The 13928-nt window shown below is 50.3% G+C and overlaps 1 protein-coding gene across 1 annotated transcript in view; it reads left to right on the top strand.

Annotated features, from left to right (window-relative positions):
• The window catches only part of LOC124662547 (protein NRT1/ PTR FAMILY 2.13-like), a 30646-nt gene extending 20395 nt beyond the window's left edge, over positions 1-10251 (top strand). The window contains exon 2 of the mRNA XM_047200370.1: positions 8852-10251. Coding sequence (XP_047056326.1) covers positions 8852-10251 — 1400 coding nt within the window. The remainder of the gene's footprint in view (positions 1-8851) is intronic.
• Positions 10252-13928: the final 3677 nt, after the last annotated feature.

Here is a 13928-nt window from a genome sequence, read left to right as displayed (position 1 = left end):
CGGCTATGGATGCTTCGATCTTGCATTTATTGCCCGGTGCTGTGAAGACTTTGTGTTTCTCTCTAAAGGGACCAAGCCTGCCGGCGGCCCCAGTCGGAGCCCCCCTTTAAGCACTCCTCCGCGAGGTGCACAGGATCATGTGTTGCACATCGGATTAAAAAACCACGGAGGGAAAGATCTTCTCCGGATCGCAAAGCAACACGGACGCCTCTTCATCCCGGCTTCTCAATCACTTTGAGTGTCTAGCTCCCTAACTCAAGTCTGGCGGAAGAAAAAACTCAGCCTCGCTGGCTTCTCGCCAAGTCTTCTCGGGGACATAGCCTCGAATCACATCACCGGCATTATCCGCTCAAGCCATATGTGGTAGTCATGACTCTTCGGTCCTTGTGCTCGCGGCGTTTCAATGTTCGGGCCCCTCATCCGGTTGGCTGCGGACCCATCGGGGAAAAACAGAGTCCTTCATCCATTGGAAGACCTCCCTTGTTTGGGCCTTTGTGAGGCAGAACGGAGCGTGTGGCTTAGTCCAAGTTTTTGGCACCATTAGGTGGCTGCATGTTCAACTGCGGCCTATCACACCTTTCTTGATCAATTCGAGCCTTTGTTATCCTTCGTCTTCTCGGTGTCCACAATCGTGCTCCAAATGGCTTCCTTGATATTCTTCTCGGTGTGCATTACATCAATGTTATGCGGGAGCTCGAGAAACTCAAAGTAAGGGAGCTTCCACAAGCACGGCTTGTGAGTCCATTGGTGTGTCTCCCCATATCCTAAGAAACCATTCCCATCAGGGGCTAGGCTGAAGAGCATCTAACTCGGCCTTGATTTGCGTTCGGTCTTCGGAATTGGCTTCGGGCCACGGACAACACGGCCTTTCTTGAAATCTTTACATCACTCCTGCATGCATGCCTCCGCTCAAGAAGCTGTCGGCTTCATCAAAGCATGAATACTTGCCTCCTTGTTTAGCCGAGAAGAAAGTCACGGCCCTGTCTGCCTGTGGGCAAGGCCACTTCCCATGTGTACACCACCCGAGAACAAAGCACGTGCTGGCGGGTCATGCGGGACGTGTGGTACCACACATACATATCGAAGTACTCCTTCTTTGATGCGTCATATGTTCGGATCCGCGACCTTCCAGCCACGAACCAAGTCATCCACCAGCGGTTCCGGGTACACATTCAGTGTTCTTGCCGAGTATTTGGGCCACTGGGATTATCATCGACACAAACATGTTCTACGATCTCATCGCGAGGAGCGCCGAGAGGAGGTTCATGGGAATAACAAACACTGGCCAACAACTGTATACTGCAGCCGACATACCATATGGATTGAACCCATCGATTGATATCGCAAGCTCGCTACGCTCCTCGGGTCACACTGCTTTCGAGTGGAAATTTCTTCACAAAGTTCTTCCATGCAGTACCATCCGAGCGGATGTATCATCTTGTCGGTGTATCTGTTTCCTTCCACGGCCCACCTCATCTGTGGGCGGTATCCTCGGTCATGAAGAGCCGCTGGATCCTCGGTAGAGCTGGAAGATAGCGGAGGATATTCTTGGCAACCGTGGTCTGCCTCTTCGACCATCACCATTGCGGTCTACCTCAAAGTACCTAGAGGAATTGCATTTGATGCAATAATTTGTGTCAGCGTGCTCCTCTGCGAATAGCATGCATCCCTTTGGACAAGCGTGTATACTGCTGAGATGACATCTTAAGGTCAGCTGAGCAATTTGGTCGAATAGTAGAAGTTTTGCGGCAAGAGGTGCCCTTTCGGCGAGAAGGCTGCCTACGATGACCAGAAGTTCATCGAACCCATCTCTGCACAAGTTCCTATGGCACTTCAAGGCCATAAGGCGAGCGATGGCATCTAGTTGGGTAACCTCTGTATTTTCATGTAGGGGTTCTGCGAAGCAAACGGAGCCTCATAATACTCCTTTGTGTTTTCCTCCGGGTCCTCACTTGTCTCCGCATCCTGAGGTGTCTCCACCTCTACATGAGAGCTTTCGGGCACATTACCATTAGCCAAGTTTTCTAAGCACCTATCAAAACCCAGTGTCATATTCCCCCTAGGTTGAATCTGCCGCACCTCCTTCCTAGCACGTTTCTTTGCCTTTTCTCCATGGTAAGTCCAAATCCTGTAGGACGGTGTGAACCCAAACTTGATCAGGTGCATACTCATAGTTTCCTTGTCCTGTGCCTTTCGGTTAGCGCACTTACTACAAGGGCACCAAACACTTATAGGTCTGCTAGGGATGGCAAACGCCCTATCCACAAACTGCTCGGTCTTTTCTCCCCATTCATCGGTATAGTTCCATCGGCGGATTCTGCCATCGTACATCCAGCCACGATTATCCATCCTCTAATCAGCAACAAAACGAGACGAACATAGCATTTATATATCAAATAGGAAATAAATGCATCATATATTTATTTATTTTACGCGTGCATCAACCTCGAAACTCTACTAGGTGGGCTCCTAGCGGCCGCCGGATCCGTAGATTGAGTACGTTCTCCAGCTCTACCCCGATCCGAGACAGAATTTCGGCGACACCTCCCCGCTGCTCTCCCGATACACGTCTCGGCAAAAAGCCGAGAGGGTGTGCATCCGGAGAACAACGGGAGGCGCTACCGAAATCCTGTCTCGGATCGGGGTAGAGCACGGAGAACGTACCCAACTACGCATCCGCCGGCTGTCCTGATAAATGCCGTAAGAGTTACGGTTCATAATATGCGAGACCACTAATGCATATTTATCCGCGTAACCCTTACGGTCGGGAAGAGACGCCTAGGTATCGCGACAGGACTTGGTGATCTAGACACAAAGAAAAACCTAGGTACAAGAGAGGCGAACGGATTCTCACCCTCGAAGCGTGATCGACAACAAGCGAAGAAGATCAACGACCCTCCGAGAGAATCGCCGAAGAAGATCCGGAACGCCCGTCAAACACCCCGCGACGCCACCCCTCGTGTCCACCTCGAAGCATCGCCTGCATAACAAGAAAAATAGTCATGCAAGTGAACAAGAATTTTTTACAATAGTGGTATAACAATATTACTTCACCATAAAGAATTTCCTTCCGACACATTATCTTATGTCTACCATATGTGCCTAGTTTTAACATATCCGTATCATAAAACAACTATGCTAAAACGAGGCACAAGGGTCCATAAAACCGCTTTCAGCGGATGCATAGGCAATATATCATCTACATGTAACAACTAAGGCGTATCCAAGATGGTCAATATTTAATTTGAAATTTTACACACGAACCCAGTTATTATACCACCACACCGACTACCTAGCACGCGTCGTGGACTGCTGCTCCGAGCAGCCGTAATAGTAGACTCTACCTAGCACGGCGGCGGCCTCCCAGCTCTCCTTCTCGTCCCCGATCGCCGCCCACCGCGGCCGGCGGCGAGACCCGCGCGTCGGCGTCCGCCACGGACCGGCACGAGGTGGTGTCCCCGAAGCTGCGGCTGCCGCTGCGCAAGGTGCCGGGCGACCACGGCCCGCCGCTGCTGGGCGCGCTCAAGGACCGGCTCGAGTACTTCTACGGGCCGGGCGGCCGCGACAAAACCCTAGGCGGCTAAGCGGAAGCGGGGGCTCACCTGGAGAAAGTGGAGGACGGACGGCGAGCTCCCAGCGGCGGCGGAGGAGCGCGCGGGGATCCTCGGCGGGCGCGTCCGCGTAGGCGGCGGCGGTGGGCACGGGGGCTTGGGCTGGGAGGAGGGCCTCGCGCGCTTCGCCGGAGGGCGGAGGGGAGAGGAGGTGGGCGGCGGCTGTGTGGGGCGGTGGGGGTGGCGCCGGCGGCTGGCCGGAGGGGCGAGAGGGAGCGAGGAGGTGGGCGGCGGCGCTCGGTGCGTGTGGGAGGAACTAGGCAGCGCGCGCGTGCTCGATTAGCCAAACACCTGGTCGGGACCGACTCGATTTAGGTCAAGTAGCTTGTCTTTGCCGTGCGCAAGTCTTTGCCGTGCGGGAGGGAGGCTTTGCCGTGCGGCTAGGACTTTGCCGTGCGCCAAGCCCCTTTGCCGTGCGGCAGCCCTCTTTGCCGTGCGCTTACGCACGGCAAACATTTTTTTTCTTTTTTTTTTACCATTTTAATTATGAACAACATTGAGTAGTATTTCAAAATTATACTAAAGCTGTTTTTGAACATGTGTATTATTTATTAATGTATGTATCATGCTTTTCAATGAAAAAGTACATTGTTGCATGTCGCGCGGAGAAATCTAGGGGGAAGACCCGCGAGGGCACGCATCTGGCTGTTTTGGGGAGGAGGGGAGAACGACCGCGGAACACGGAACCCCACCAAACCTTGCATGTGGACCTATGATATGTGTCAAAGTGTGGTGCAAGGTCTAATGGTGCAAAAGTAGCTCCCCTAAACCCTAAACCCTAAACTGAGGAGGCTTCGAGCCCTAAACCCCTCTAAATCCCTAAACCACGACGCGGAGCTACGGAACCATGCATCGTAAACCCTAACCCTAACCCTAAACCCTAAACCTATACCTAACCATAAATACTTACCCTTTAACCTAAACCCTAGCCCTAGCCCCTAAACCCTAGCCCTAACCCTACACCTAACCCTAACCGAGTAGACCGAGCACACCAGTCGATCGTGTGATAATGGCTCTAGGCTGCGAGTATATGTGCCAAAGGGTCCCAATCTTTGGTTCTCCATGTGTATATGTACTAAACAAACCTAAAAGAATCAAAAGTTACATTGGTGCACCCTCGCGCGGAGAAATCTATGGGGGTAGACCCGCGGAGCACACGTTCAGTTGTTTTGGGGGAGGAGGGGGATAACGACCGCCGAGCACCGGAACCCCACCAAACCTTGCATGTGGACCTATGATATGTGTCAAAGTGTGATGCTAGGTGTAATGGTGCAAAAGTAGCTCCCCTAAACCCTAAACCCTAAGCTGGGGAGGCTTCGAGCCCTAAACCCCTCTAAATCCCTAAACCACGACGCGGAGGCTGCGAGAACCATGCATCATAAACCCTAACCCTAACCCTAAACCCTAAACCTATACCTAACCATAAATACTTACCCTTTAACCTAAACCCTAGCCCTAGCCCCTAAACCCTAGCCCTAACCCTACACCTAACCCTAACCGATAGACCGAGCTGCACAGTCGATCGTGTGATAATGGCTCTAGGCTGGCGGTATATGTGCCAAAGGGTCCCAATCTTTGGTTCTCCATGTGTATATGTACTAAACAAACCTAAAAGAATCAAAAGTTACATTGGTGCACCCTCGCGCGGAGAAATCTAGGGGGTAGACCCGCCGGGGCACACGTTCCATTGTTTTGGGGGGAGGAGGGGAGAACGACCGCCGAGCACCGGAACCCCACCAAACCTTGCATGTGGACCTATTCTATGTGTCAAAGTGTGATGCTAGGTGTAATTCACCAAATGGTGCATGGCATGGATCCCGGTCCGACATTCCTCACCTTCGGGCGATAACACTTAGCAGATTCCCGGACGTGTACGGCTGAAGTGTCCCGCCGCGGGTATATCGGGGCTAGACTGTGCCAAAGGGTCCCAATCTTGGTTCTCCATGTGTATATGTACTAAACAAACCTAAACCTATGAAAAGTTACATTGGTGCACCCTGGCGCGGAGAAATCTAGGGGTAGACCCGCCGGGAGCCACGCGTTCCGTTGTTTTGGGGGAGGAGGGGGATAACGACCGCCGGAGCACCGGAACCCCACCAAACCTTGCATGTGGACCTATGATATGTGTCAAAGTGTGGTGCAAGGTCTAATGGTGCAAAAGTAGCTCCCCTAAACCCTAAACCCTAAAGCTGGGGAGGCTTCGAGCCCTAAACCCCTCTAAATCCCTAAACCACGACGCCGGAGCTGCAGAACCATGCATCATAAACCCTAACCCTAACCCTAAACCCTAAACCTAAACCTAACCATAAATACTTACCCTTTAACCTAAACCCTAGCCCTGGCCCCTAAACCCTAGCCCTAACCCTACACCTAACCCTAACCGATGAGACCGAGCACACCGTCGATCGTGTGATAATGGCTCTAGCTGCTGGTATATGTGCCAAAGGGTCCCAATCTTTGGTTCTCCATGTGTATATGTACTAAACAAACCTAAAAGAATGAAAAGTTACATTGGTGCACCCTCGCGCGGAGAAATCTAGGGGTAGACCCGGCAGGAGCTGCGTTCATTGTTTTGGGGGGAGGAGGGGATAACGACCGCCGGAGCACCGGAACCCCACCAAACCTTGCATGTGCCTATTATATGTGTCAAAGTGTGATGCTAGGTGTAATTCACCAAATGGTGCATGGCATGGATCCCCGCGGTCGACATTCCTCACCTTCGGGCGATAACACTTAACAGATTCTCGGACGTGTACGGTGAAGTGTCCCGCCGCGGGTATATCGGGGGCTAGACTGTGCCAAAGGGTACCACACATGATTTTCCATATGTCCATGGACTAAACAAACCTAAACCTATGAAAAGGTATATTGGTGGAACGTCGCGCGGAGAAATCTAGGGGGTAGACCCGCCGTCCCATTGTTTTGGGGGGGAAGGAGGGGGATAACGACCGCCGGAGCACCGGAACCCCACCAAACCTTGCATGTGGACCTATGATATGTTTCAAAGTGTGGTGCAAGGTCTAATGGTGCAAAAGTAGCTCCCCTAAACCCTAAACCCTAAGCCGGGGAGGCTTCGAGCCCTAAACCCCTCTAAATCCCTAAACCACGACGCGGAGCTGCAGAACCATGCATCATAAACCCTAACCCTAACCCTAAACCCTAAACCTATACCTAACCATAAATACTTACCCTTTAACCTAAACCCTAGCCCTACCCCCTAAACCCTAGCCCTAACCCTACACCTAACCCTAACCGATGAGATCCGGCTCACCGTCGATCGTGTGATAATGGCTCTAGCTGCGGGTGTATGTGCCAAAGGGTCCCAATCTTGGTTCTCCATGTGTATATGTACTAAACAAACCTAAAGGAATGAAAAGTTACATTGGTGCACCCTCGCGCGGAGAAATCTAGGGAGTAGACCCGCCAGGGCACACGTTCCATTGTTTTGGGGGAGGAGGGGGAGAACGACCGCCGGAGCACGGAACCCCACCAAACCTTGCATGTGGACCTATTCTATGTGTCAAAGTGTGATGCTAGGTGTAATTCACCAAATGGTGCATGGCATGGATCCCCGGTCGACATTCCTCACCTTCGGGCGATAACACTTAACGGATTCTCCGGACGTGTACGGCTGAAGTGTCCCGCCGCGGGTATATCGGGGGCTAGGCTGTGCCAAAGGGTCCCAATCTTGGTTCTCCATGTGTATATGTACTAAACAAACCTAAACCTATGAAAAGTTACATTGGTGCACCCTCGCGCGGAGAAATCTAGGGGGTAGACCCGCCGGGGCACGCGTTCACTGTTTTGGGGGGAGGAGGGGGATAACGACCGCCGGAGCACCGGAACCCCACCAAACCTTGCATGTGGACCTATGATATGTGTCAAAGTGTGGTGCAAGGTCTAATGGTGCAAAAGTAGCTCCCCTAAACCCTAAACCCTAAGCGGGGAGGCTTCGAGCCCTAAACCCCTCTAAATCCCTAAACCACGACGCCTGGAGGCTGCGAGAACCATGCATCATAAACCCTAACCCTAACCCTAAACCCTAAACCTAAACCTAACCATAAATACTTACCCTTTAACCTAAACCCTAGCCCTGGCCCCTAAACCCTAGCCCTAACCCTACACCTAACCCTAACCGATGAGACCGGGCACACACGTCGATCGTGTGATAATGGCTCTAGGCTAGCTGGTATATGTGCCAAAGGGTCCCAATCTTTGGTTCTCCATGTGTATATGTACTAAACAAACCTAAAAGAATGAAAAGTTACATTGGTGCACCCTGCGCGGAGAAATCTAGGGGGTAGACCCGCCGGGGCACACGTTCCATTGTTTTGGGGGAGGAGGGGAGAACGACCGCCGGAACACGGAACCCCACCAAACCTTGCATGTGGACCTATTCTATGTTTCAAAGTGTGATGCTAGGTGTAATTCACCAAATGGTGCATGGCATGGATCCCCGCGGTCCGACATTCCTCACCTTCGGGCGATAACACTTACGATTCACGGACGTGTACGGTGAAGTGTCCCGCCGCGGGTATATCGGGGGCTAGACTGTGCCAAAGGGTACCACACATGATTTTCCATATGTCCATGGACTAAACAAACCTAAACCTATGAAAAGGTATATTGGTGGAACGTCGCGCGGAGAAATCTAGGGGGTAGACCCGCTGTTTTGGGGGGGAAGGAGGGGGACGGCCGCCGGAGCACCGGAACCCTGATATATGTGGGGGATGAGCATGGAGACTAATTTTGTATTTCACATAGTGTAATAAATAGTCATCAAAAAGAAAAACTAATTAACAAAATAAATATAAGTAGTAGATGAAATAAAATAGTTAGAAAAACAAAAAAAGTATAATGGCGCACGGCAAAGGGAGAAGCGCACGGCAAAGGACCCTTTGCCGTGCAACTTGTCTGTCCGCACGGCAAAGTTTGGCCGCACGGCAGTCTAGGCCTTTGCCGTGCTGCTGCTTTCTTTGCGTGCGGCTTGCGGGACTTTGCCGGTCCCAAAATCTTTGCGCGTGCGCTTCTCCAATTCTTTGTCAGTGAGACCCTTCTTTTGCCGTGCGCCATATCTTTCTTTGCCGTGATATGTTTCTTTGCCGTGCGCTGCGCTAATACTTTGCCGTGCATTTTTTCGTTGCCGTGCGCTCTTTCTGCTACGCACGGCAAAGAAATCTTTGCCGTGCAGCAGCTCACGGCAAAGTTTGGCTGCACGGCAGCGCCTGATTTTCCCGTAGTGGTGGCGATCACACTGACCGCGACGATCCATCAGCTCAAGCCGCCATCATGCGGCGTCCTGGCGCGGCAAGCCGGCACGTGCGCGGGCCCGTCGGGCCTCCAGCGCGCTGTGCTGTACATCGCCATGGGGCTGCTCGTCGTCGGCACGGGCGCCACGAGTCCGACCAGCCTGCCATTTGGCGCGGACCAGTTCGATGAGAGGCGCCACAAGGAAGGGCTCAGACGCTACTACAGCGGGTACTACGTCGTCACCATGATGGCCACGTTCCTGGCGCTCACCGTCATAGCGTACGTCCAGGACAAGGTGAGCTGGGGCCTTGGCCTTGCAATCCCAACGGCTCTCATGCTGGCCACCTTTGTCGTGTTCCTCGTCGGCACGCCGTGGTACGTCTACGTGCTGCCCGAGGGCAGCATCTTCGCTAGCGTCGCGCGGGTGGCCGTCGCATCTTGCCGGAAGTGGCGGCTCCGGCTGCCGCACCCCAACGACGCGCAGCGGCAGGAGGCGCTACTCTATAGCGACCCCCCTCCCGCCGCCGGCCGCGTTGTAGACTTCAGGCTCCCGCTCACGCTGCAACTCAGCTTTCTAAACAAGGCTGCCATGGTGACCGACGCCGACGAGAAGCGGCCCGACGGGTTCCCGGCGCGGCCGTGGAAACTTTGCAGCGTACAGCAGGTGGAGGAGGTGAAGTGCATCGTAAAGATCATTCCCATATGGATCTCCGGCGTGCTGTGGTTCATCGGCATGGTAGAGATTTCCAACTACACGTTTCTGCAGGTTCTTACCATGGACCTCCACATGGGCAAGAACTTCTCCATCCCGCCGGTGTCGATATTCGCCATATTCTACCTCTCAGTTGCGCTCTTCGTGTTCATTTACGAGCTGCTCATCGCCCCGGTCGTGCAGCGGCTCACCAAGACGGAGGGCGGCCTCACCTTGCTGCAGAGGCAGGGCGTCGGGTTCGCGATCAGCGTGCTGTCGTTCGTGATTGCAGCCATGGTGGAGCGCCGGCGTAGGGACTCCGCGCTCGGACACGGTGACGGTGGCACGTCGCCACTGTCCGTGTTCCTCGTCGCACCGCAGCTCATGGTGATGGGCTTGTCCGCGGCGTTCAGCATGGTTGGGCAGATGGAGTTCTACAACACGCAGTTCCCGCACCAGATGCGCACGCTCGGGAACGCAGCTTTCTACTGCGCCCAGGGCGCCGGCAACTATCTGGCCACGCTGGTGGTGAACGTCGTGAACGCGAGGACGAGGCGGCGTGGCGGCGGCGGATGGGTCAGCGACGACATCAACGAAGGGAGGCTGGATTACTTCTACTACGCCATGGCCGTGTTCGGGGCGGTCAACCTCGTCTACTTCCTCGTCTGCTCCAACTTCCATCGGTACAAGGACCAGTAGGCGGACCATTCTCCGGCTATCGTACGTGTGGTGTCAGCGACACTTCGTGTAAATTAAAGACCCTTCTACTCTCAGCTCGGGCTGGAATCTGGGCCAACACTGCTGTGCCTCGGCCGGTTCAGATAAACATCTGGATGTGGCCATGGAGAGGGGGCTTGGACAGAATGGATGGCTTCGGCCTGAACCAGACTCTGCTTCGTCTTCCTCCTCCGTTCCTCTCTCCATCCTCTAATCCTTTGGTTTCCATGATTGTAGCTACACTTGTTGAGTGAATTCGAGAGATTGAGAGCCAGGGTGCTAACAGAAAAGTACTTGTACTAGCGACAGTGAAGCCGCTCTCCTAAGGTAAACATGCAGGTGTTTTGAGTGTTGTAGGTGTGTAACTGATAAAATACTGTAATTAGTTTACTACACCATTCATGGATACTATGAGGTGGCAGTATCTTTACAGTAAACCGGCTCCACTGCACTTACTGAGTTTCACGTGCTCTGGTTATAATTATAAATGGTCCTTCTAGGGTTTTTTCTTATTTGTTTCATAGGTTAAATAGCCACCATAAGAAAGATATAATACTACTATTATATTCAGAAATTTGATTTACAGCTTGAGCTACATGGAAGACGATTTTTCTAACATTTCAAAGTTTCAATAAATTCTGGATAAACCTAGATGCAAATAATGATGTACTCTATCAACATAAAAAAAATAGCGCGCTATTTCGGCGCTAATAGCACGCTAGCGTTTTTAGACAGCCACGCATTTCGGCGCTATAGTGTGCTAGCACGCTATAGCACACTAATAGCATATTTTTCGGCCGACGCTATTTTGTTATAACGCGCTATTTTTTTCCTTGATCAACATATGAAATCTCGGATAGCTGAAGCTCGCTCATGTCACCCCTTCCCTCCCTTGGGTGACCCTAGAGTCTTGCATGCACACCTATCCTTCGGAGCTCACCGTCGGAATCTGAGCCGCCGGCCATCTACGTGGAGGCTTGACTATTTTTCATTGATCAGCATGGGCTTAACAAGGCCATTGCAGCGATGTCTTCCTAGATGGCCTTCCCAGTAACCGGAGTCGTTGGCTTGAGAAGGAGTGATGATGATAACACTAGCAGGAAACCTTGATGATGGTCCTTGCTTGGGCGACAAGTCTGTGCTTGTACCCAAGTTAGTTATGTGTACCATCGAGGTGGTCGTGTTACATGACATGTGGTGATGGTTTTCTATTAGTTTTCGGCCGATTCATGGCTAATTAATCGTACCAACTCACTTCTCGTCAGTCAATGAAAATGACAGGTATTTTGTGTTGTTTCAAAAAAAGATGGTCATATAGCTTCACCATCTCAAAGCAACGCGTCTTTCTTTTCTGATACATCTGCCCTCAAAAAATCTTTGAAAAAGGATTTGTTTAGAGTGTCAAGTGGGCATCCCACGTATACCCCACTTCTAATCTCACTAGTGGAGAAGAGGCCTTTTGTCCAAGCCCCTGCGAGCAAATGTCCCCGTTTTGAATCAAACCGGGTCCAATGGGGGGCACTGGTCCCGGTTTGTGATACAAACCGGGTCTAAAGGCCCATCGGTAGGGCGCGGCAGGCTGTGTCAGGGCTTGTATGCCTTTAGTCCCGGTTCGTATTACCAACCGGAACTAAAGGTCTACCCTTTAGTCCCGGTTCGTATTACCAACCGGGACTAAAGGGTTTTCTGTTTTTTTTTTGGCTCCCCACGCACCTCCACCCACCCCCCCCGGATCGCCTTTTTCAACACTGTAAAATAGAAACGAAAATGATAGAAAATTCAAAAAAAAATGTTCTCAGATTCTTGTATGTTATGCAACCTACTATTAGGGAAAATTAACAAATTTGAATTTTCACTTTTTTGCAAAAAAAGGTTTGAAAAATGGTAAAATCGCATTAACTTTTGCATACAACGTCGAAAAAAACGTGTAATATATCAAAATCATCGTGGGAAAAAGTTACATCCGAATTCACCCGGGTTTACCTGGTTAGCCAATTTTTAGATTCTCAAAATTCCAAATTAAACTATGAAAGCAGGAAGATTTTTGTTTTTGCCAGAAATTCAGGATTTATATTTTTAATTTTTTTAAATTAATAATTTCATCATGCATAAAGATTACTATTACTTAACCATAAAGTTAGCCAATTTTTTAGATTTTCAAATTTTCAAAGTTTGGCAAAAATTTATTTAAAAAATTAATATTAAAGAACAATTATAATACAAATTTTAAAAATAATATTTATAAAAAATAATATTATAATACAATTATCACAACATGTTATTACGTCATTAGTTTTGTTTATTAAAATAATTATTTGGAATTCAAACAATAAATAAGTGTGACATCGACCAACATGTTAATAGGATTGATATGATACTAGTATCACAACCTGCATGCGAAGCACTTGGAAGCGGGACAGGAAAGGAACTTGGAAGTTAAGCGTTGGTGTTACAAACCGGGACTAAAGATCATTTTCTCGACGCGCGCCAGCAGCCCACGTTGTTGGACCTTTAGTCCCGGTTTGTTTTACAACCGGGACTAAAGGGGAGGGCCTTTAGTCCCGAATGATTGGTTCCGGGACTAAAGTACCTTACCAACCGGGATTATAGGCCCTTTTCTACTAGTGTCTATTTTCAAATTCACAAGTTAAATCAAGTAAAAAAATGAACTAAAAATCTCGAAATAACTTAGAAGTGGGATATAGAGTATCTTTTGACAAATATAACCATTGGGCGTAACTAATGCCTCATCTGACTCTCCGACAAAACTAGGTTCGGTGTGAACGAGAATGGAATCGAAGTTGTGCTGGTTGGCGCTAAGAAATTTTGTCAACAATGGGCTCAATGGGTTCAGAGCCAAACCTATTAGGGACGACCTCACTTTGGTGCCATCTTCCATGGCGATGACCTCACTTTGATGTTGACCATCCTTGGTGTCAACCTGCATCATTTCGGTTTCATCATGTTGGTGCTAAGCCCATGGTCCGGATTCTGAGATAGTTCCGCTAGAAGGTCAGATGAAGCATTTGTTTTGCCTAGGCGTTAGATAGAAACACAGCAACGCATCTCCGGCTAGCGCGTCGTTCGCAAGCAAATATTCTGTGCATATTCATATTTCTCTAAAAAAAAAGCTCAAAGAATGCATTTTTTTTGAGCTAGCGCAAAGAATGCATGAGAACCTAAACACATGCACGACCCGTTGCACTCTTGGATTGTGAGCTACGTAGATAGTGTTCAATTTATATGGGCCGTATCTCACCTGATATTGGCGGCCCATGTAGCCTACACATTCTAAAATCTCAAGGCTGTTAATAATGGCAGCTTAGAAAAGCTTCGGTAACTAAGTTTTCTCCTACATTGTCACTTAGCACGGAATCAGAATAATTCTTTATAAGGTGGGCTCTTTCACTCTCACCGAGTGAGAAGAGAAGTCCACTCACACTTTTCATCCTTCGCTGCTCGCCTTGCCACACACGTGTTGCTACCTTTCATGGATGACCAAATTTCTACGTTCGGAAGAGGAGGCCTCCAAAACTCATTCGCTGAGAGCTTGGGAGGTGGACGGTAAATTTTTTAGGGAGCCTCTCGACGCCACTTCTCGCCTATGTCCGAGTTTTTCATCGCCGACCTAATGCTTCCTCTCCGTCCTCTATGGATTC

This window comes from Lolium rigidum, chromosome 6, assembly GCF_022539505.1.
Source record: "Lolium rigidum isolate FL_2022 chromosome 6, APGP_CSIRO_Lrig_0.1, whole genome shotgun sequence".
Lineage (NCBI taxonomy): Eukaryota > Viridiplantae > Streptophyta > Magnoliopsida > Poales > Poaceae > Lolium > Lolium rigidum.
This window is presented reverse-complemented; position numbering and strand designations above follow the sequence as displayed.